General features: G+C 48.0%; 1 protein-coding gene across 3 annotated transcripts in view; it reads right to left on the bottom strand.

The window, feature by feature from the left end:
• Nucleotides 1-21,226, bottom strand: part of ASAP1 (ArfGAP with SH3 domain, ankyrin repeat and PH domain 1) — a 2,040,747-nt gene that overhangs the window by 752,255 nt on the left and 1,267,266 nt on the right. For all 3 annotated transcript variants that reach the window (XM_078686749.1, XM_078686753.1, XM_078686750.1), the window contains one exon: nucleotides 10,739-10,830. In XM_078686749.1, coding sequence (XP_078542875.1) covers nucleotides 10,739-10,830 — 92 coding nt within the window. The remainder of the gene's footprint in view (nucleotides 1-10,738; nucleotides 10,831-21,226) is intronic.

Raw genomic sequence — 21,226 nt, 5'->3', positions numbered from 1 at the left:
TACCAGACTCTTTGTGCCCAATCCGGAGCCACAAGAACTCTGGGCAGAAGTGGTATAGGCGGAAAGGCGTACAACAGACCGCAACTCCACTCGCAGCGAAAAGCGTCCCCTAGCGAGTGCCGCCTTGGAAATTCCAACACGCAGAATTGCTGACATTGCGCGATATCTTCATTGGCAAATAGATCTAACCGAGGCTCTCCCCACTGTCAAAAGAGACCTTGCACCACCTCAGGGTGAAGACGCCATTTGTGATCCATCATGCACCTACGGATGAGTTTGTCTGCCCTAGCATCCAGGGAACCTGCCAGGTGTTGAACCGCAAGGGAAATGCCCTAATGTTCCAGTCATGTCCAGAGGCGGAGGGCTTCCTTACATAGGGTCCACGACCCAATACGCCCTGTTTGTTGCAGTACCACATGGCGGTGGTGTCGTCCGTGAACACCTGCACTACTCTTCCCCGGATAGAGGGAAGGAATGCCTTGAGTGCAAGATGAATCGCCTGAAGCACCAGAAGGTTGATGTGGAGCCCGGACTCCACCGGAGACCAGAGGCCTCTAATCTTCGCCATTCCCATGTGGCCGCCCCATCCCAGAAGGGACACGTCCGTCACCACCGTGTGCTCCGGTTGGGGAAGGGAGACGGATCTGCAATTGACCCAATCGCGATCCGTGAGCCACCACTGCAATTGTCGTGCAGTGCCCTCCGAGATCAGGAAGTGATCAGATAGGTTGCCCTGATGCTGCGCCCACTGGAACTTCAGGTCCCACTGCAGAGCCTGCATATGCCATCTGGCATGTTGCACTAGCAGGATGCATGAGGCCATGAGGCCCAGGAGCCGGAGGGTCATCCTGACTGAAACCCGGGATAGAGGCTGAAAGATCGGAATCATACCCTGAATATCCCAGACTCGATGCTCTGGAGGATAAACCCAAAACCACGTTGAATCCAGAAGCGCTCCGATGAAGAGATCCTTCTGAGAGGGACTCCAGTGCGACTTCGGCACGTTGATGGAGAACCCCAGCAAACGTAGGAGGTCGGCCGTAGTCGGAAGGTGGTTGACGACTGCCTGGGCGAGCCCGCCTTCAACAACCAGTCGACAGGGTAGGAGAAGTCTGACACCCCTGACCTGCGAAGGTGAGCTGTGACCACCGCCATCACTTTCGTGAACACCCGAGGGGCACTGGTAATGCCAAAGGGGAACACGGCAAACTGAAAATGCTCCTGGCCTACTGTGAACCGCAGGTAACACCGGTGGGCCGGTTCGAGGATGTGAAAATATGCATCCTGCAAGTCCAACCCTACCATCCATCTCCAGGGTCGACAGCAGTCAAGACCAGAGTCAACATCTTGAACTTCTCCTTCTGGAGTAAGCGATTGACATGCCTGAGGTCCAAGATGGGGCGCAAGCCCCCTTTGTCCATCTTGGGGACCAGAAAGTAGTAGGAATAACAACCACGCCCTACTTCTGGCCCCGGAACGCGCTCGATGGCCCCCGTGGCCAAGAGGGCAATAACTTCCTGCTGGAGAAGCGCAAAGTGATCCCCCGACATGCGGTGGAACTGAGGTGGCATGGCCGGGGGGATAGACTTGAAGGCGAGGGAGTAACCCTTCCGGACGAGTTGCAGCACCTACTTGTAGGAAGTGACAGAACGCCAATGGGGAAGGTGATGTTGAATCCTGCCACCCACTGGCGTGGGGTGCGCCCCGAAGCTCAGACTAGGAAGGCTTTGAGGCGGATGCCACTGAGGTGGACTGGCCCTCACACCGGCCCCCAGAGCCGCCACGCTGAGTTGGGTTCTGTGCAGGCTTTTGACTGAACAAGCGGGCAGGGGTCCCTCTTCCATGGCCACGAAAGGAGTGAAAAGTAGACGACGCCGGGCGCGTGGCGGAAAGGCCTAAGGACTTGGCCGTAGCTCGAGAGTCCTTAAAACACTCCAGCGCACTGTCGGCCTTATCACCAAACAGGCGAGTGCCATCGAAGGGCATGTCCATGAGCGACCTCTGGACAGCCGAGGAGAGACCAGTAGATCTCAACAAGGCGTGACGACGAAGCGCCACAGTCGTGGAAATCGCCATAAAGAGAGTCCATGGTATCTAAGCAACAACGAATGGCAAATTTAGCTGCATCCTTACCCTCGGCCACAGCCTGGGACAGCACAACCCGGACCTCTTTAGGACACTGAGGCAACACCTCAGCAATGGTATCCCACACTGCGTGGGAATAGTGGCCCAATAGACATGCGGTGTTCACCGGACTCAGCCCCAAGCTGGCCGACGAGAACAACCACTTGCCGAACTGCTCCAGCTTCTTAGAGTCCTTATCCGGCGGAGCTGTGGGAATGGCACTCTGGGACGTCGAAGCTTGAATGACCAGGCTCTCGGGCGTAGGATGAGTGGTCAGAAAGGCAGGATCACCTGGCGCTGGGCGATGACGCCTGTCGACGTTCTTATCTACAGGCGCCCCTGTGGCCGGCCATGACCAAGTGCCCAACAAGAAATCAGTGAGGGCGTCGTTAAACGGCAGCAGTGGCTCCGATGAAGTGGACGCCGACTGGAGCACTTCAGTGAGGAGATTAGTTTTCAGGGCCACCGTAGGAAGATCAAGGGAAAGGACCTCAGCTGGCCAATGGAGCACTACCGTATGCGAGGCACCTTCCTCCACAGTGGATGGGGGAGAGGCAAACCCCGGGTCAGAGGAGAAGTCGGGGCCGCCGGCCTCTTCCAAGTCGTCCGCTCAATCCTGCTGACGAGTAAGAGGGTCCTCAGACCCCTCCCAGTCGTCCTCAGCCTCTGCCGTTTGCAGTGCAGACCGCGGCGGCGGGGCAGGGGCTGGGGGAGGAACACAAGACATCAGGAATCTCGCCGGCCGGTGCCAAACCGGCGCCATGTCCCAATTCGGATCCCAGGCGGGGACAAAACAGTCCAGGAACCAGGGCAGAGGCGGAACCAGCTGCATCCACTGCGGCACCAAGGACGGCGCTGGGGCCGGAGCAGGCAGCGTAAGACCTCTTGGTGCCGGAGCCGCCGGTGGAGTCGATGGCCCAGCAGGATCCTGATATGGGACCGCGGGCCCAAAGGCACACCAGCGGGAGCCCAAGGCCTAAACAGGCGGTCCATGGCAGCAAGAAACTCTTGCACCTGTGCGGGAGTCGCAGAGGGACCTGGGTAAGGCAGGTAGGCAGCGGGTCTCTCAGGCTCCAAAGGAGCCCCAGGGGCAGAACCCCTGTCCCCCTCGTCCGCATCCGAGAACCGACGGGGGGACGTCGCAGAGCAACAACGCTTCTTCAACTTCTTTTTGTGTCGTCTCTTATCCGAATCCGAAGGTGAAGACTTGGAGCCTGAGGAGCGGAGATGGTGGCCCCGCGAGCGTTCACGAAAATGGGTCCTGGACCGCGAACGGCACTGGGATGAGTGCCGAACTTCAAGCAACTTCTGGCACGGCTTCCTCAAGGTATTCGGGCCATGGCCCGACAGTCCAGACAGGACCAGGTGTCGTGGTCGAGCTCCAGGCAGTAGAGCGAGAGACGTCGTGGGGGTCCGCCACCGACATATTGCGACGGCAGGCCCCACAGGACTTAAAACCAGGCATCCCTACGCACCAGACCAAAAGTCCCCAAAAAGATAGTCAAAAAGTGAATAGGGTACGTGCTCTAACCGGATCTGCGCTTACTGGCGCAGAAAAAGAAAAAACTGACGTCAGTGCACACGGGTGGCGCCTAAGTAGTCTCCGTGATGTCATCTCGGCGCTTACGGCGCCAGCAATGGACGCGGAGACGCACGACGCCACATACTGACGCACAGAGGTACTGCTAGCAAAACTTTCCGGATCCAGTCTGACGCCTGGGGATATTCTAATTTCAACAAATTGTTATTGTCTTTTAAAATACGTCAATACATACAACATAAAACATATAGTCCTCGCTGTTTTATCATTACAGGGTTTCCAGCCCAACTCGCTGGTCTGGTGGCACCACATTACAGATTGTTCATGCTCGGCTGACGCGCTATCCATATGCCCCCGTGAAGATGTGTGAGAGGGGAAGGGGTGAGAATTTGGGAAGATAGAAAAGGTAAGTAATCTATCACTAACGTCTCTTTTAGATGCCTCATTTATAGCACCCTTTTAATTTCAAGAATATCTCTCTTTCACCGGCAAGCCGCAAAAAAAACTACACACCAGTAATTAAACATTCATGTAATTTATTACAGGCCACCCTTTCTTTACTTCCGCATAACCCGGACACTTTGGAATAACAAATATGTATTAATTAAAAATAAACCTATATATTGGAAACTATGGAGAAATAAAGGCTTATTTGGTATACCAATTATTTGATAACCGCATAGACCTTCAATTTAAGTACAGGATCTGTATCACCTTCCGAATTCCTTCAAACATAAGTTTATATCCTTACAAAATGCGATTTCAGACACATGTGGTCAGCTCTCACAATCATCCCCTCCTTCCTCCCTACCTCCTAACATTTGGAACAGCTTTCTACGTGTACATTCTAAGGCTTCTACTATTTACTCTCGCTTAACACAATCTACTACAAATAGATAAATCTAACAGAGAACTTTTTGGGGAAACGACTCTGATTGGCCTATCTCCTTATGGAACAAAATATGGTCCAAATTGAGTAAATCACCCAGAGCGGCGAGCACCACTCAAACTTTTTTCATCCACAACAGACTGCTTATTACGCCTACACATCTACACAGGATACATGCTAGTACCCCCAATACATGCTGGACTTGCTCTCATGCGAAAGAAGGCTGTGGAATCACCGCAGTCTTGATAGAGCACAGCTAAGGACAAAAATGTCTTGTCAAATTGAAGCAAGTTTATCCAATTTTTATAAAGAATATTTCAACACAATAAACAATAAATCATACTTTTTTATATCTCAAAACGGGACATTATCTGCATTCTTTTGCCCAGTTGCCTTGCTCTCAAAACATTGTCAACTTAAAACACGTTTTATTTACATGCCCATATGTTTTCAAGTTCTGGAAACAGGTTTGGTCTCAAATTAATACCATTTTTAACACCACAGTTTCCTTGTCCTTTGTTAACATTATTTTAGGTAGCTTATCACCTGATTGCAGATACATCTCTCACAATTGCGGATCATTGATTTACTATTAGCAGTTGTCCTCTAACAGATAACAAAGAATTGGAAGGACACTGCCAAACTGTCTTATCTTGCCTGGTGGTACGCTATTTGCCACAATCACAGACTAGATACGACTCTTGTTCCTTCAATCTCCCTTGCCACTAAATGATTACACTTAAGGTCTCCTGTCACACAATTCTTAGATAGTAGTGCAAAAAATCCTCCCCCACCCTTCATTACAGCCTCCTTGACTCCCTTTACCTTGTATTAATATTGTTTATTATCCCTTTTTGACAATATGAACATGAGAATATATGCAAATTACATTATACCTTCCTTTTATTCTATGCTATGTTTAACATGAACCAGACCGAATTTACTTTTACCTGTGCATATTGCCCAATGAGCTCTTCTCTTCAATTTCAATGTAACTATGTATCATCAATATCCTTTATTTATTTACTTATTTATTTTTTGTCTTTTTCTTCAATTGATTATTTGTACGAAGTATTGTTGATTAACTGTCAGTCTTCAATAAACTTACTTTTGAAATTTAAAAAATAATATTTATCATCAATGCTAGCGCCACCATCTTAATCATTGCCATGAATCACCCTCCTTTCTCTGAACCCTTTGTATCAAACAGAGCCACAGGATTTTCACAGGTGCTTGTGCCTCTGAGGATAACACTGCTTGGTTTGGAGGCTGAGCTCTAACTGGTGCCAGAGAACAGTGTCGTTGCTGAGATGGATGTATGATGAGTGGTGCCTAGAAGCATTAGTCTGGGATCATCCTATATTAGTTATTTTATGTTACCAATATTTGAAAAAAAGTATGCTCATCGAAAGGTTTCTTTTAGCAAGCCAAAATAGGTCAATCTTTCAATAGCACAAATGCCATAAGAATATTAATAATTACCACAGTATAAGACTGTTAATAATTTGTAAATCTGACTCAACTTGGCATGCACAGGTTTGCAAGAAGAGCCAGGTTTTTAAGGCTTTTCTGAAAGAGAGCATAGTGTAACTTGACATCTTAATGTCACAAAATGTCTGTGCTGCATGGGTGTGATTGGATGGAAAAGAATGCATTGAAGATGAACCCCTAAATCCAGTGCCTTAGATACGGCTGAGCAGGATGTTGCGATCACTCGTTTCAAAAGGCACACATAAATCCAGTAAAACTAAGATTGAAGCAATCACCAGCATCACATTTCATCCTGATATTATCTATAACTGCCAACAAGTGTCTTTCAGTATTATGACCAGGGTAGATGCCGGCCTGCAGTGGGTCCAAATGGACCTTTGGAGATGATCACAGACCATATTGAAGAGATTCAGGTTTCCAAACCTTTTGAGCAGAATTCTTGTAACAACATGGGTCTTTGGTTCTTTAACGCATATGAATACAAAATAATATAAAATAACAATAATAAACAAGAGAGGTACTGCTATTGCATTCTTTAATAATTGAGGTACTAGTGCTTGGATTATGAAGGCATTAAACAAGGAAAAGAGCAACTTTTGAATCCTTATCCATAATTGTTTGAATATCGTGAAAGGGCAGTTATATAAAGGGGAGCTGGATTCCACTTTGGAGATGAGATTCTGAAGAGTATATATATGCTGATTAATTGTACAGCATCAATGACTACAGTATCGGGAGTGGCATTTGTTTGTAGTGGATGGTAAACATCTATATCAATAACACCTCATATCTTTAATTTTGTCCATGAAAAAAGAGTTCAAGTGGTCAGACAAGTTTTGAGAGGGGGAGATTTTCGATGAAAACCTCTCTATAGAAGATAGTTTTTCAACTGTTTTGAACACCTCATTCTGAATATTAGCAACATCCATTATCTTGTTGGTAAATGCTACTTTAGTGTTAGAAATATGCTATTTATAGTCCGAGTGATCATCATTTCTCCCAAAATCTTATTGGTAATTTCTGTTAACTTTCTTTCTAAATGGTCCAGTTTGTTTATTACAAGGGTAAGTCCAGCTTCAAACCAAATGGCAGGTTTCTGTCTTTTTCTTAAGTTACACCTCAGTCAAAGGCACTAGTTGAACTATCGCATAATTATCCCAACTTGAGAAGGCTGCATCAATTGCTGAATGAATGCTGGCCTAAATTTGCACCACTGGTGTGTCGCTGTCCTATAATAATCGTTGAGATTATGCTCATCCGTTGCTTCAATGGAAAAGTAAAGAATGATTACACCAGGTCTGCCCGGGAAAGATATTATACAACCAAGGAAGTTTAAAGAAAATGTATGCTGCAAGCAACAACATTAGGGCAAGCACGTTGGATTAGCTCCCATTCAAGGAGACATCAGTTGTCAGTGTATATCCTACATTACAGAACACTAAACAATCGAGGAAACATTTCATTGAAAATATCTCTATATTTTGCCTCCAGCTACAAAACAGACACAGTACTGAGGACTCGAGAGTAATAAAAACTGTAAATATTACCCATAATCATGACAGGGGCCTACCTGCAAACGGAAGGAATGAACTCCTATACAATCCCATACCCCCTAAACAACACAATATCCTTTAAACACAATTTACTTAAAAAAAAAAAAAAGAAACCTTAATCTCAGACTCCTTCTTCAACATAAAAAAGCGCCATTATTAATGACCTAATATTTTTCACTACTAAAATGGCTAAATGGCGCAACACCCTAAATAACGTGCTGAAGGTACAGGAAGTAAGAAACATTCCTTACGGCATTAACATGCATCACCCTCTCGAAATCTAAGAGCTACACTGAATATAACATGCTACAAGACCGGTACAATACTCATACAAGCCGCCAACAAAGATATGGAACATTTCAACAAATATTTCTCAACCCTGAAAGAACACATTCTTAACTGCCCTCATTCAATAAACCTGCAAAACAATCAATCGCAAGCCTTCTACCCACACAGGATTCAATCTGCCAAGATAAAGATTGCCCCAAAAAATACTACAAACTTATAGTGTTCAAGTAAAACGCTTCGCTTAAAAACACATTTACAATTAGCATAATGTAAATTGCAGTTAATAGAAAATGCACTTCAGTAGTCAATAAAGGTGCTTCAAGAACTCAGATATAAAGCTGGCTGGAGTCACAGACTGCCTCATGATGGAACTTTCATTCTTCTAGCACTTTTTTCATTTCTAACACCTCCTAAAAGCCATCTTCCTGAAGAACCTGTGGAAAGCTATGCTTGCACTTTTATCCATAAAAGTGATCACTGACAACATAGAGTGTATAACCATGGAAAAGAAATAGTCACTAACAAAGAGCGCATAACAAGGTCAGTCAATGACATTGAGTAGTGCATCTTCTTTAACAATCGGTCTATGGTTGTCAACAAAGAGGATGTTTTCATTGATTGGGAGGTTGTAATTGAGGGTTTTGTTGAAAATGAAGACAGTTGACAATAAAGATCCATGTAGGGGGCATTGTGGCCAATATAGTGAAAGTTGGCACAAGAGGTAAATTTAGGTGTAGATTGACAGGTTGGCAACGTATTGCTCACTATTGAGAAAACTGCTAAGATGGTAAGCATGTGACTTCCCAAGGAGTGTTTCAAGATAGTTCTGAAACTTTCATCTTTTTATAACTTAGAGGTGGCCGATGCAAAAGATTTTATATTTTTTAAAGGATGAAACCAACCTCTAATCCCCTCTAGATGTCATGTAGGAACTTGGTCAAAAAGAATTGGCAGATCAAATAAACATCATGCATAATGGTTGGGGAATGGACAATAAACACACACACACACACACAATTCTTTAAGACCCTGTGTCATGCATGTACTAAAAAGTGATTTCAAAGGTGTAGGTGCTTTGGCCAATTCCTCACGCTACAACACTTAGGTGCTGCACCGCCCGCCCTCACCACTAGATGCCCTGTTATTTTTACAGCTCACAGCCGCATGCTATGCACGTTTTGTGACGTTCCCTGATGCCCCGCCGTCGTTAGAGGCACTGGGACAAGTCTTAAAAGAGCCCTCTGCGCGCAAATTGGTCACCCGTATTTATACGATTACACAACACGAGTCCCCGATCACTACACTTAGCGCGTGCGCTCTTGGGACTTAACCAAAGGAGAAACTATCTCTGAGGACCAATGGGCATTCTGCTGCGGCCAACTAGAAAACCTTTCTCCAAACTACCACCTTAGACTCATACATTTTAAATACTTACATCGTCTGTATCGCAATCCAAACAATTACACCGCATGGGACTGCGACCTGACACAAAGTGCTGGTGCTGCGGTGTGTCACAAGCTAACTTTCTTCACGTCGCCCGGGAATGCCGTTCTATTGCTAACTTTTGGGTAGGGGTCTACTGGCACACAGAGTGTAGCCTGCTTAATTGCCATTACAGTTTAGTAGATGCCGAATGTCTAAGAGCTGCATGTTACTGCATTGTGGAAGATTCAATTGTAATTCAGTCATAGCTCAAACAAATATCAAGTGTCTGTTGATGGAGAAATATGCAAAATGTATATCATAGAATCTGGAAACACTAATGGTATTGATAAGTACTGCAACTGTTGTTGTGATTTGTTAACAAATGTAAAAAAACAATACTTTTTTTTTATAAAGGTGTAGATGCTCGTGTCATGGTAAAAAAGGAAAGTACCTGTTAATATAGGGAAATAAGGCGGGAGGCACCCCTGATTGGAAATCCATAAAGTTGCAACTGAGGGACTGGAAACCCCTCGTAAAAAAGCCAACACAAATCATAAGAGCATGAGCTAAGGCAACGAATCCTATGCACACGATGTGTAGCAGAAAATCTGAGGTAGGATGTTCTTTATGTGCAGTAGAGTTCTAAGTCTTTCTACATGATTGCCTCTACTACAAATGCGAGGTTGCTAGACAACACATGCACACAAACACATAGGCATTAAGGGTATATTTTATTGCGTTTGATTCCATCATTTTGTTATTTTAGTGAACCTAAGAAAAGCCCAATGCTTGTGAATCATCATTAATGTATTTTGGGTTGTATTTTGGGTTTTAACTATAGCTGTATTCTTCATTACTCTCTTTTGGTACTGCTTGGGTATTAAAAAAAGAAATACAATCAGATAGTGTGTATATGTATTATGTAAAAAGAGCACTTTATAGAATTAAATGGTCTCACAACTGAAGCTGTATCCCTGGTAGGAAATGGTATTCATCCTCATGTGATGGCTGCAATATGGACTACGTATTTCTCCAACAGAGGGGACACATGATGACAATGGGGTTAAACATTAGCCACATCATATATAGTTTGGATTGCAAAAGGTAAATAGTGTTTAATAATCAATGTTCCCCTTGCTAATTCCTCCTTAAATTACAACTGAAAATATCAAGTGCATGAAGAGCAAGATCCACGTCCTAAAATGAAACATGACAAACATATTCAAACTTAGTATTATAGCAGAGGATCAAATAGTTTCAGGATTAAAGTTATAACCTAACTGAGCCAAAACCTTAAGGAGTCTGAATTAGGAAAAGAAAATGAGGAATTGTAAATTACATGTATACAGTAGATTCTGATAACAATCAGATACCCAAGAATGGTATTGCATATTATGCTGATTCTTGCATGCCTCTGAAAATACTTACATATCACTTGCAGGATTGGGTTTTGGGGAAGGAGTGGGCAATTCTGCTTCCATAATTTCATTAAAACTATTGTTTCCTACATTCTTGGCCAGCTGGAACAGGAAAAAAAGATTCTTACATTTTGCTTCGGTTGCCAAACTTTTGCACACTGTTGCAAATAAAAAATAATAATGTGTTTTAAATAAATATATATTAATAACATTTTATATTTACATTTTTACATTTGTCCTATACAGTGTACCTTTATGTATCTATTTACTTTTTTAAAAGGACTATAAAAACAGTAATTTGAGGGGTATTACAAATATGTACACGGTACACATTAAAAGAACAATTCTGTCACAGTCAAATTCACAAAATAGCCAATCATGCTTACTTCCACAGTACTTATTATTTCCCTCACATTCCGCCATAATGAAAAATGCAGCAGTACTTGCCATCCTCAAAAGAGGTACTTCACTCTTTTGTAGAATGACATTTACATGCTTTAACACCATGAGGATAAATAAAGCTAATCTATAAAGCGGTTTCACTTTTTTACTGCAGATGAAGACCAAAATCCAGATACGTATGGCATTATAATTTAACTGGGATAAATGAACAAGGTACTAGCTTTTTGTAAAGCTTTTTCTGGTAGATACCCTGACTAACCACCGATTTTTCACCTTTTGAATACTTTATGAGTGACATAATCTATCTGGAAACTTTTGAGCAGTACCCCGGCGTGCTGTCAGGTGGAGCCGTGTGGCACCCCACTGACACCGTTTCACTTTGGAAACGATGTGCTGATTTATTTTTAATGGATTAGAGTTCATTTCATTGAAGGAGAATGGGAGGGTTGGAGAGGACTCTATGGTTAGATAGGGAAGTAACTTGTTCTTCTGAGAGAAACTTGTAACCACAGATTCCTCACCTCTTATACAGATATCAAAGCAATACCTATTCAGAGGAGGGTCTGTGAATTGGTTGAATTGGTTGAAACTAAAAAGCTCTGTAAGACCAAGCAGGCGAAATGCCCCTCTTGGCTAACATGGCTGTCAAGACAGTGGCGCTTCATGAATGTATTTCAGGGGCGTCCAGGTAGTACAGGAAAACTGCATGTCAACAGTGGTAGCAGCCGTGGCTCCAACAAGCTCCAGAAGGTTGATATGGTTGATATGGAGGATAGGGTTGATATGGAGCCGGGACTCCGCCGGAGACCAGAGGCCTCTGATATCCGCCTCTCCCATGTGGCCACCCCATCCCAGGAGGGAAACATCCATCACCACTGTGTGCTCCGGCTGGGAAAGGGAGAGGGATCTGCCTCGGACCCAATGCTGATCCGTGAGACACCACTGCAATTGTTGTGCAGTGCCCTCTGAGATCTGGACATGGTCGGACAGATTCCCCTGATGCTGCGCCCACTGGAACTTCAGGTCCCACTGTAGAGCCTGCATATGCCATCTGGCATGGTTGATTAGCAGGATGCAGAAGGGGACGATACCCAGCAGCCTCAAAGGTCGTCCTGAACGAATTCTAGGACAAGGGCTGAAAGATCGGAATCATAGCCCAAATGTCCCTGACTCGCTGTTCGGGAGGATAAACCCGAAACTGCGCCGTGTCCAGAACAGCTCCGATGAAGAGGAGTTTCTGAGAGGGAATCTGGTGCGACTTCTGCACATTGATGGCGAACCCCTGCAAATGCAGGAGGTCGGCTGTAGTCTGGAGGTGGGAGATGACTGTGTGGGGCGAGCCCGCCTTCAACAACCACTCATCGAGAAAGGGGAAGAATGAAACCCCTGATCTGCGCAGATGAGCTGCAACCACCGCCATCACTTTCTGGACCACTCGCGGGGCGCTGGTAAGGCCAAAGTGGAGCACGGTGAACTGAAAATGTCCCACCATGAATCGCAGGTAATGTCGGTGGGCCAATAGGACCGGGATATGAAAGTACACGTACTGCAGGTTCAACGCTACCATCCAGTCTTGCGGGTCGAAGGCATACAAGACCTGAGCAAGTATGAGCATCTTGCACTTCTACTTCTGGAGGAAGCGATTGATGTTCCAAAGGTCTAAGACAGGACGCAGGCCCTTGTCCTTCTTTGGAACCAGGAAGTAGTGGGAGTAACAACCATAAAATACTTCTGGCGTCGGAACGAGCTTGATGGCCCCCTTGGCCAAGAGGGCAGTAACTTCCAGCAGGAGAAGTGCCAAGTGATCCCCCGACATGCGGTGATACTGTGGTGGCATGGCCGGGGGGGTTGTCTCGAAGGGGAGGGAGTAACCCATTCGGACAATTTTCAGAACCCACCTGTCCGATTTGATGGTGAGCCAGTGGTGGAGGTGATGGCGAATCCTGCTACCTACTGGCGCCTGGTGGGCCTGAAACATCAGACTAGGAAGGTTTGGAGGCAGTGGCAGCAGGTGGGGAGGTGGACAGACCTGCACGCTGGCCCCATGACCCACCTCTGCGGGTCCCACGTCTGGGGCAGCGCTGAGATTGTTGCTGCGCAGGCCTGTGGCTTTGAAACAAAACTGCTTGGCGCCCCTTCCTTGACCACAAAAGGAGCGAAAATCAGAAGCAGAAGGAGTGTGTGTGGCCGAAAGGCCTAAGGACTTGGCTGTAGCCCACAAGTCTTTAAAACGCTCCAACGCACAATCCGCCTTATCTCTAAACAGGCAAGTGCCATCAAAGGGCATGTCCATCGATGTGTTCTGGACATCCCAGAAAAGCCAGTCGTTCTCAGCCAGGCGTGGCGGCGTAGCACCACTATCGTGGAAATCGTCTGGCCCAGCGAGTCGGCCGTGTCAAGACCACCTCGTATCGTAAACTTGGCTGCGTCTCTTCCCACAGCAATAGCGTGGGAGAGTACTGTCCGGGCCTCCACCGGACACTGTGGCAGCATTTGCGCAACCGTATCCCACACAGAATGGAAATAACAGCCCAAGAGACATGCAGTGTTCACAGACCGCAGTCCTGAACTGCGAAAGAAAAAATCTTCTTCCCAAACTGCTCCAGTTTCTAGGATTCCTGTGAGGTGGTGCGGAAGGAAAGCTCGAGGTGGAGAGCCTCGGCCACCCTACGCAACACCATAGACTAGGAATCACCCTCCTCCGTAACCACGGTAAAATGAGACAGTGAGCCATTTTCAGGAGTATAATCCTGGTCACCTGCATTCCCCAGATCCACATCCGAGTCCAGGTCTAACTCGCATTGTGCTGCGAGAGGGTTCTCAGACTCCTCTCAGTTCTCCCCATCCTCCACAGCCTGCTGAACAGGTGTATCATAAGGAGGTGGGTGAATAAAGCGAAAGAAAATCCCAAACGGCTTCGGAATCTGCGTCAGTCGACACCCTGCCGGCACTGGCTCCACGTCTGGCATGAGACAAGGGACGGCGTGGGCCCGTGTCGTGGCCGATGCTGGTGGCGGCGCCGACGATGTCTGTGGAGGTCGTACTGGGCCAACCGGCATAGACGGGAACCATGCGTGGATCCATGGGGGTCTCTCGGTGTCGAGACCGAAGTCGTCGACAACGTCGGGCTGGAGCCGGCGACGTCGAAGAACGAGGACCCCCAGTCAGGCCCGCTGGGCCCAAAGGCGCACCGGTGGGGCCGGACGGTCCAAAAATACGTGCCATGGCTGACATGAATTCCTGCAGCTGGGCCGGAGTTGTCGATGTACCCGAAAAGGGCGGGTAGGCCATCGGCAACTGCAGAGGCTCGGCCAGAGCCGCAGGGGCAGTGCCACCTGCACCCTCAGCCGCATCGTGCGACCGGCTAGGGGAAGGCGAAGAGCGACAACGCTTCTTTGACTTCTTGTGCGTCGCCTTACCTGACTCGAAGACTTTGAAGGGTGGTGATGGCTCCGCGGCCGGTCCCTAGACCTCCCACGGGACCGGGACCTGGAATAGCACGGAGCCGACTCCCGAGCCTCTAGCCACTTTTGGGACCGCTCCCGCAAAGTTTCCGGAGCCATGGCCCGGCAGTGGGGGCACCACTCAAAGTCATGGTCGCACCCCAGGCAGTAGAGACACTCACGCTGCGGTTCCATCACCGACATCGTGCGGGGACAGGCCATGCAAGATTAAAAACCAAGCATCCCTATGCACCTGGAGTGTAAGTACTAAAAAAACAGAGACAAAAGTCCCTAAAAAAACTCAGTCAAAAAATGACTCGAGGTACTGCTCTCACCGGATCTGAGCTTGCTGGCGCGGAAAAAGAAAGAACTGACGTTAGCGTGCATGGGCGCGTCCAAGCAGCTCCAGCGATGTGATCTTGGCGACTACGACGGCAACGACGTACACGGAGCCGTACGACAAGGCCTACCGATGCGCAGGGGTACTGCTGACGAAAACTTTCCGAATCCAGTCTGACACCTGGTGGTTTTTCTAAAGTAAGTAATCTATCACTAACGTATTTCTTTCAGATATCGTTGACACAGAGAGACATGAATGCCCTCCCATTGCAAATGGGCAGCCACCACTATTAGACAATTTGTAAACACCCCTGGATCTGTGATGACTTCAAAAGGAAACACTTTTAACTGGTAGTGTTGACCCATTACCACAAAGCAAATGCATAACAGATGAAGAGGGTTGACAGAAATTAGGCATCCTAGAGTTCGAGCACCGCCGCACAAGTTACTTACCTTCGGTAACGATATATCTGTAAGCAACAGTAGTTAGTGTTAGATTCCTTACCTTAGAATATCCCCAGGCGTCAGACTGGATCCGGAAAGTTTTCGTCAGCAGTACACCTGCGTGTCGGTAGGCGTCGTCTGCGGCTCCGCGTCCATCGTCGGCGTCGTATACTTGGACGCCGACCTCGCGCGCTGACGTCAGTTCTGTACATAACTTTTCGCGCCAGTAACGCAGAGCCATGATAGAAACCAACACTGGTGCCATGAAACTAGGGCCCTGAAAGGGATGTTCTTAACCCTAGATATCGGTTCGCAGAGGATGGGTGGGGCAGTAAGGAATCTAACACCAACTACTGTTTTTTACAGATATATCGTTACCGAAGGTAAGTAACTTGTACATCTGAAAGAAACAGGTTAGTGTTAGATTCCTTACCTTAGAATAGATACCCCAGCAATACCAACCCCGGTGGTGGATCTGCGAACCAAGATCACACCAGAAAGTCACGGAGAACGGAACAGCCGAAAAAGCCATCCCTCCGGACTTGGCTGTCCAGGAAGTAATGTCTAGCAAACGTGTGCAGCGAGGCCCACATAGCTGCCTGGCAGATGTCCTGCAAGGGGACTCCCCAACCCAGGGCAGTAGTAGCCGCCGTGGCACGAGTGGAATGGGCGCGCAGCCCAACAGGAGGCTCCTTTTTCACCAAAGAGTAGCAAACCTTGATGCACAAGACGACCCACCGAGAGATGGTCCTCTTGTGCACCGCCCGTCCCTTCTTTGCACCCACGTAACCAACGAAGAGCTGGTCATCCACCCGGAACTGGCATGTGCGATCTAGATAGAAAGAGTGAGCACGTTTTGGGTCCAGATGGTGGAGCCTCTCTTCCTCTTTCGAGGGATGCGGAGGCGGATAGAAGGTGGGCAAGGTGATGGACTGCCCAATCTGAAAAGTTGTGACCACCTTGGGCAGGAAAGAAGGATGAGTCCTTAGAACAACCTTGTCCGGATGAACAGAAAATAAAGGAGGTTTAGAAGATAAAGCCTGGAGCTCACTCACTCTCCTGGCAGAGGTGATGGCAACCAGGAAAGCAGTCTTAGGACTCAGAAGATGAAGAGGACAGTTATGAAGTGCCTCAAAGGGAGCGCACATCAGATACGTTAGAACAACATTCAAGTCCGACTGAGGTATCACGAAGGGAACAGGAGGAAACGTGTGTGATGCCTTTCAAGAATCTATTTACAACAGGGGACTTGAAAAGAGAAGGCTGATCAGGAAGCCTTATGAAGGCTGAAATGGCCGAGAGGTAGCCCTTGATAGTGCCCAGAGCAGAACCCTGCTGGGCAAGAGAAAGAAGGAAGAGGAGAACCTCTGAAAGGGGGGCAGAGAGTGGATCCACAGCCTTTGCTGTGCACCATGCCACAAATGTGTTCCACCTGCAGGCTGTGAGAAGTTGGCCTGATGTGCAGTGCTCACTATTCTAGTGATCACTATATATCAGTCCAAACAACCCTTATTGATGATTGGTTGTAAGTCAACCTTATAGACCAGCTATCCTAGTAGCATGGATACGAGCAGTCTAAGGCTAAGACTCTAGAGGGCGTGTTAAGCCAGCTGTTTTACCATCACATTACCCCTTGAACACCCAGTGAAAGGACACCACACAAGTGTTATGAAAATAAACAATGTATTTATTAGAATCACAACAACCCTGTACTCTTTATGAGGACAGGGTGCTAGGCACACAACAAAACTCTTACGAAAATACTTAAGTTAGCACGTTCTACACAAATGCCCGAGGGGCACGAAAAACCATATACTTTAAAAGTGGAATGCGAATTACTAGCAGGTAAGTAACAGTTCTAATAGGCTTTGGAATCGCTAGGACTGGACTAGGGAATCGTTAGATTACTACTAGGAGACCCAGGGGACTCGGGTGCAGAGTGTGCACTCTCACGCGGGATGCGGGACAAAGTCTATGGAGGCTAGTAAAGGCAAAGTTAGTGTTCACGGGCGAACCCGGCCTGGTAGGAAGAAAACGACAGTGGATCCTGACCCTAGGATAGTGAGGCTATGCTGGGACACCGAAGTTACCTAGCCCAGGGGCTGCAGCTGCATAGGTCTGAAAAGACGTCGGGGATCTCGTTGCCGGACCAGGAGCCTGGAAGGAAGAAGTTGCTGGCAGGCGACCAGTGAAGAAAAGTTCGATGGATCCAAGCCTGGATCAAGGAAGAAGAAAACCTGAAAGCAGAGGGGACCAAGTTCTTGAATCACTAGCCAGTGATTAAGTGGGCACCAGGATGGCACCGGGCGAAGTCACCGCAGTCAGGTGAGTGGGCGCTGCTGGGCTCTGCAGTCTCTCGGACCAGGAGGCGTTGTCGGCGACCAGGATGGAGGTGCGAGCTGTCCCACGAAGGTTCTTGCTGTCGACGTCGCTGGACCCAGGATTGGGCAACAAGTCTTGGCAAATGCAAGGCCCACGCGGTGGACCTAAAATGGCGTCTTGAGTGGACCAGGAGGGTCCAGGATACTTCTCAGATGGAGGGAAGCAAGGGCCAGTCTGGAGCAACCAGACCAGCAGCAGAAATGTCGTCGGGCGTTGTCAGGAAGGCCACAAGCCAGCGGGCTAGTAGCCAAACAACGCGGTGAGCAGTAAAAAGCAGAAGGGCCCCACGCAGATCGTGGAGATGCTGGGGGGCTGCTCTTCGGTGCTGGAGCTGCTCAGGGTGGGGGCTTCTCGGACCCCAAAGCACTCACCAGGAATTCACTCGGCGGGCTTGCTGGAAAGAAGTCGTGCAGTCTTGAAGATGGCCGGTCCCTCGAGGTCTCGTCACACCCACGAATCTCAGCGTGACTGATGATGCAGGTAGAGGTCAGAGGTGCCAGGGAAGCCGGTTCTCGTCGAGCTGGGCAGTCGGATTCCGGAGGAAGGACTTGCAGCAGACCGCAGTGTTCTTAGATGGTGCCTGCGGATGCAGGGTGACTACTCCTTAGTCACAAGGGAGAAATCTTAGGAAGAAGTCTTGAGTTCCTTTCGCAGAAAGTAGTTTCAGGATTCAAAGATGATCTGATTTGGAAGGGGGCCAGTTCCTACCTTTATCCTGTAAAAGGGGGCTGGCACGCGACTAGGTCCTGCCCTATGGGTGGGACCAGGAGGGGGGTGGTTACACCCACTTCCTTGGCGGGCTTTCCCCAGGCCAGGGGCTGGAGTGCCCCTGGAACTGGTTTCAGCCGGCCTATGCACAGTGAGCACCGGGGTGCCACTTGCAGTCACCTTCCTCTAAAGCCCTGCCTACCTACAATACACAAAACCCTGTCTGGGACGGTGCTGGCACCGCCCCTGGCAGGAAACCCTTTGTCCTTATCTCCTGCTCTGGGAGGACTCCCAGCAGCAGGAGGGCAGACTTGTGTCTCGGTGGCAGCATCCATTTTGTGGATGCTAAGGCTCTGTCTGACTTTAACCGGGGTTAGGGGTTACATACATGTCGTGTCCCTCTAGAAGGGTGGAATGCTAACCCCGTCGCCAGAATTGGCGAGGGGTTAGTATTCCAATTCGTATGACACCTTACTCGACATGTTTTGATAAAGCGATACCAGAGTTGGCACATAACCGCGAGGATTATAATGCACTTAAGAGTATATGGTATGCGATATCATGGAAACGGCTAAGGGATAGATCCCGAAAGCCGCAGATAGGCTCAGCTCATGCCAGAGCACCATCTCACACGATTCCAAGCACTCTGCCTTCAGGATTGTTAAGGCCTGCCATAGGAGTGACTGATAGGAGATCTGTGTGTCCATTTTAGGGTTAGATATAGGTATACTATATCTAAAGCAAAGGGTGAGTACACCACCTTGCCCCAGCTGTCGTGCAGCCAGTTGTGTCAGTTTTAGTTAGTCAATCCAGGGGTGGCACAATACATGCTTCAGCCCCTGGGAGACTTCTGGGTGCACCTCAGCCCTGGGTACAGGGACTTGGAGAGGGCCCAGGGCCAATTCAGTACCTGAGTACAATTTGGATAGAGAGAACAGCTAGGCTGTGGGTCTGATTAGCAGGCCCACAGCCAGGGAAAGTCGTAAACCAGTGCAGCAAAAAGCAAAAATCTGGGTGATCATAGGATTGCAGACCCTACTCTCCTACATGACCCCCCCCCAAACTTTGGGACAATAAACTAACCTTGACCAGGTGAGTCTTCTTGCTCTAAGTGGAAATACCTGGAGAGCCCATCAGCATTGCTGTGATCAGTCCCAGGTCTATGCTCCACTGTAAAATCCATCCCCTGTAGGGAAATGGACCACCTAAGCAGTTTGGGGTTTTCACCCTTCATCTGATTTAGCCACAAGAGGGGCTTATGGTCTGTCTGAATGGTGAAGTGAGTGCCAAACAAGTAGGCCCTCAGCTTCTTCAGGGCCCAGACCACAGCAAAGGCCTCCCTCTCAATAGCTGACCAATTTTTCTCTCTGGGTGTCAACCTTCTACTAATGAAAGCAATAGGCTGATCATTACCATCAAAATTCAGTTGAGACAGAACAGCTCCCACACCCAACTCAGAAGCATCTGTTTGGACAATGAATGGCTTGGAGTAATCTGGACTCTTGAGGATAGGTGCTGTGCACATGGCCTGCTTTAGGTCATTGAATGCTTTCTGACAGCTTGCTGTCCACTGAACTTTCTTTGGCATCTTCTTGCTTGTCAGGTCATTAAGGGGGGTCACTATGGACCCATAATTTCTGACAAACTTCCTATAGTACCCAGTCAGGCCCAAGAAAGCTCGAACCTGAGTCTGGGTGATTGGAGGAGTCCAGTCCTTGATGGCCTGTACCTTACTCTCTAGTGGCTGAACCTGGCCTCCACCTACAAGGTGGCCCAGGTATACAACCTGTGACTGCCCTATCTGGCACTTTGTGGCCTTGATAGTGAGGCCTGCCTTTTGCAGGGCCTCTAACACTTTCCTCAGGTGGACCAGGTGATCCGCCCAGGTGGAGCTAAAGACAGCAATATCGTCAAGATAAGCTGCACAGAAGTCATCCAGCCCAGTGAGGACTTGATTCACCAACCTTTGGAAGGTGGCAGGTGCATTTTTCAGTCCAAAGGGCATTACCACAAATTGATAATGCCCTCCAGGGGTAGAAAATGCTGTCTTGGGTTTGGCTTCCTCAGCTAACCTGATTTGCCAATACCCAGCTGTCAAATCAAATGTGCTTAAGAAGTTGGCAGAAGCCAATCTATCTATAAGCTCATCTGCTCTTGGTATTGGGTGGGCATCAGTCTTAGTGACTGCATTGAGGCCTCTGTAGTCTACGCAAAACCTCATCTCTCTCTTACCACCCTGGGTGTGAGGCTTTGGCACTAGAACTACTGGGCTAGCCCAAGGGCTATCTGAGGGCTCAATGACTCCCAGTTCCAACATTTTCTGCACTTCAGTTTTGATGCAGTCTCTAACATGATCAGGCTGTCTGTAGATTTTACTCTTGACAGGCAGACTGTCTCCAGTGTCAACATCATGGGTACACCAATCAGTTTGGCTGGGTGTCAGAGAGAACATATGTCGAAAGGATTGCAGAACTTGCCTGCAATCCTGTTGCTGATGTTCAGTGAGGCTGCCACAAAGGACAACACCATCAACCGACCCATCATCAGGATTCTGAGTGAGCAGGTCTGGGAGAGGGTCACTCTCTTCCTCCTGTCCCTCATCTGTGGCCATGAGCAAGCTCATGTCCTTCCTGTCAACATATGCCTTGAGCCTGTTAACATGGAGCACTCTGAGAGGGCTCCTGGGAGTTCCAAGGTCCACCAAGTAGGTAACCTCTCCCTTTTGCTCAATGATGGTGTGGGGCCCAGACCATTTGTCTTTCAGAGCTGCTGGGGCCACT

This window comes from Lissotriton helveticus, chromosome 4_1 (genome assembly GCF_964261635.1).
Source record: "Lissotriton helveticus chromosome 4_1, aLisHel1.1, whole genome shotgun sequence".
Lineage (NCBI taxonomy): Eukaryota > Metazoa > Chordata > Amphibia > Caudata > Salamandridae > Lissotriton > Lissotriton helveticus.
The sequence above is the reverse complement of the archived record's forward strand: the minus strand, read 5'-3'. Positions and strand labels throughout refer to the sequence as shown.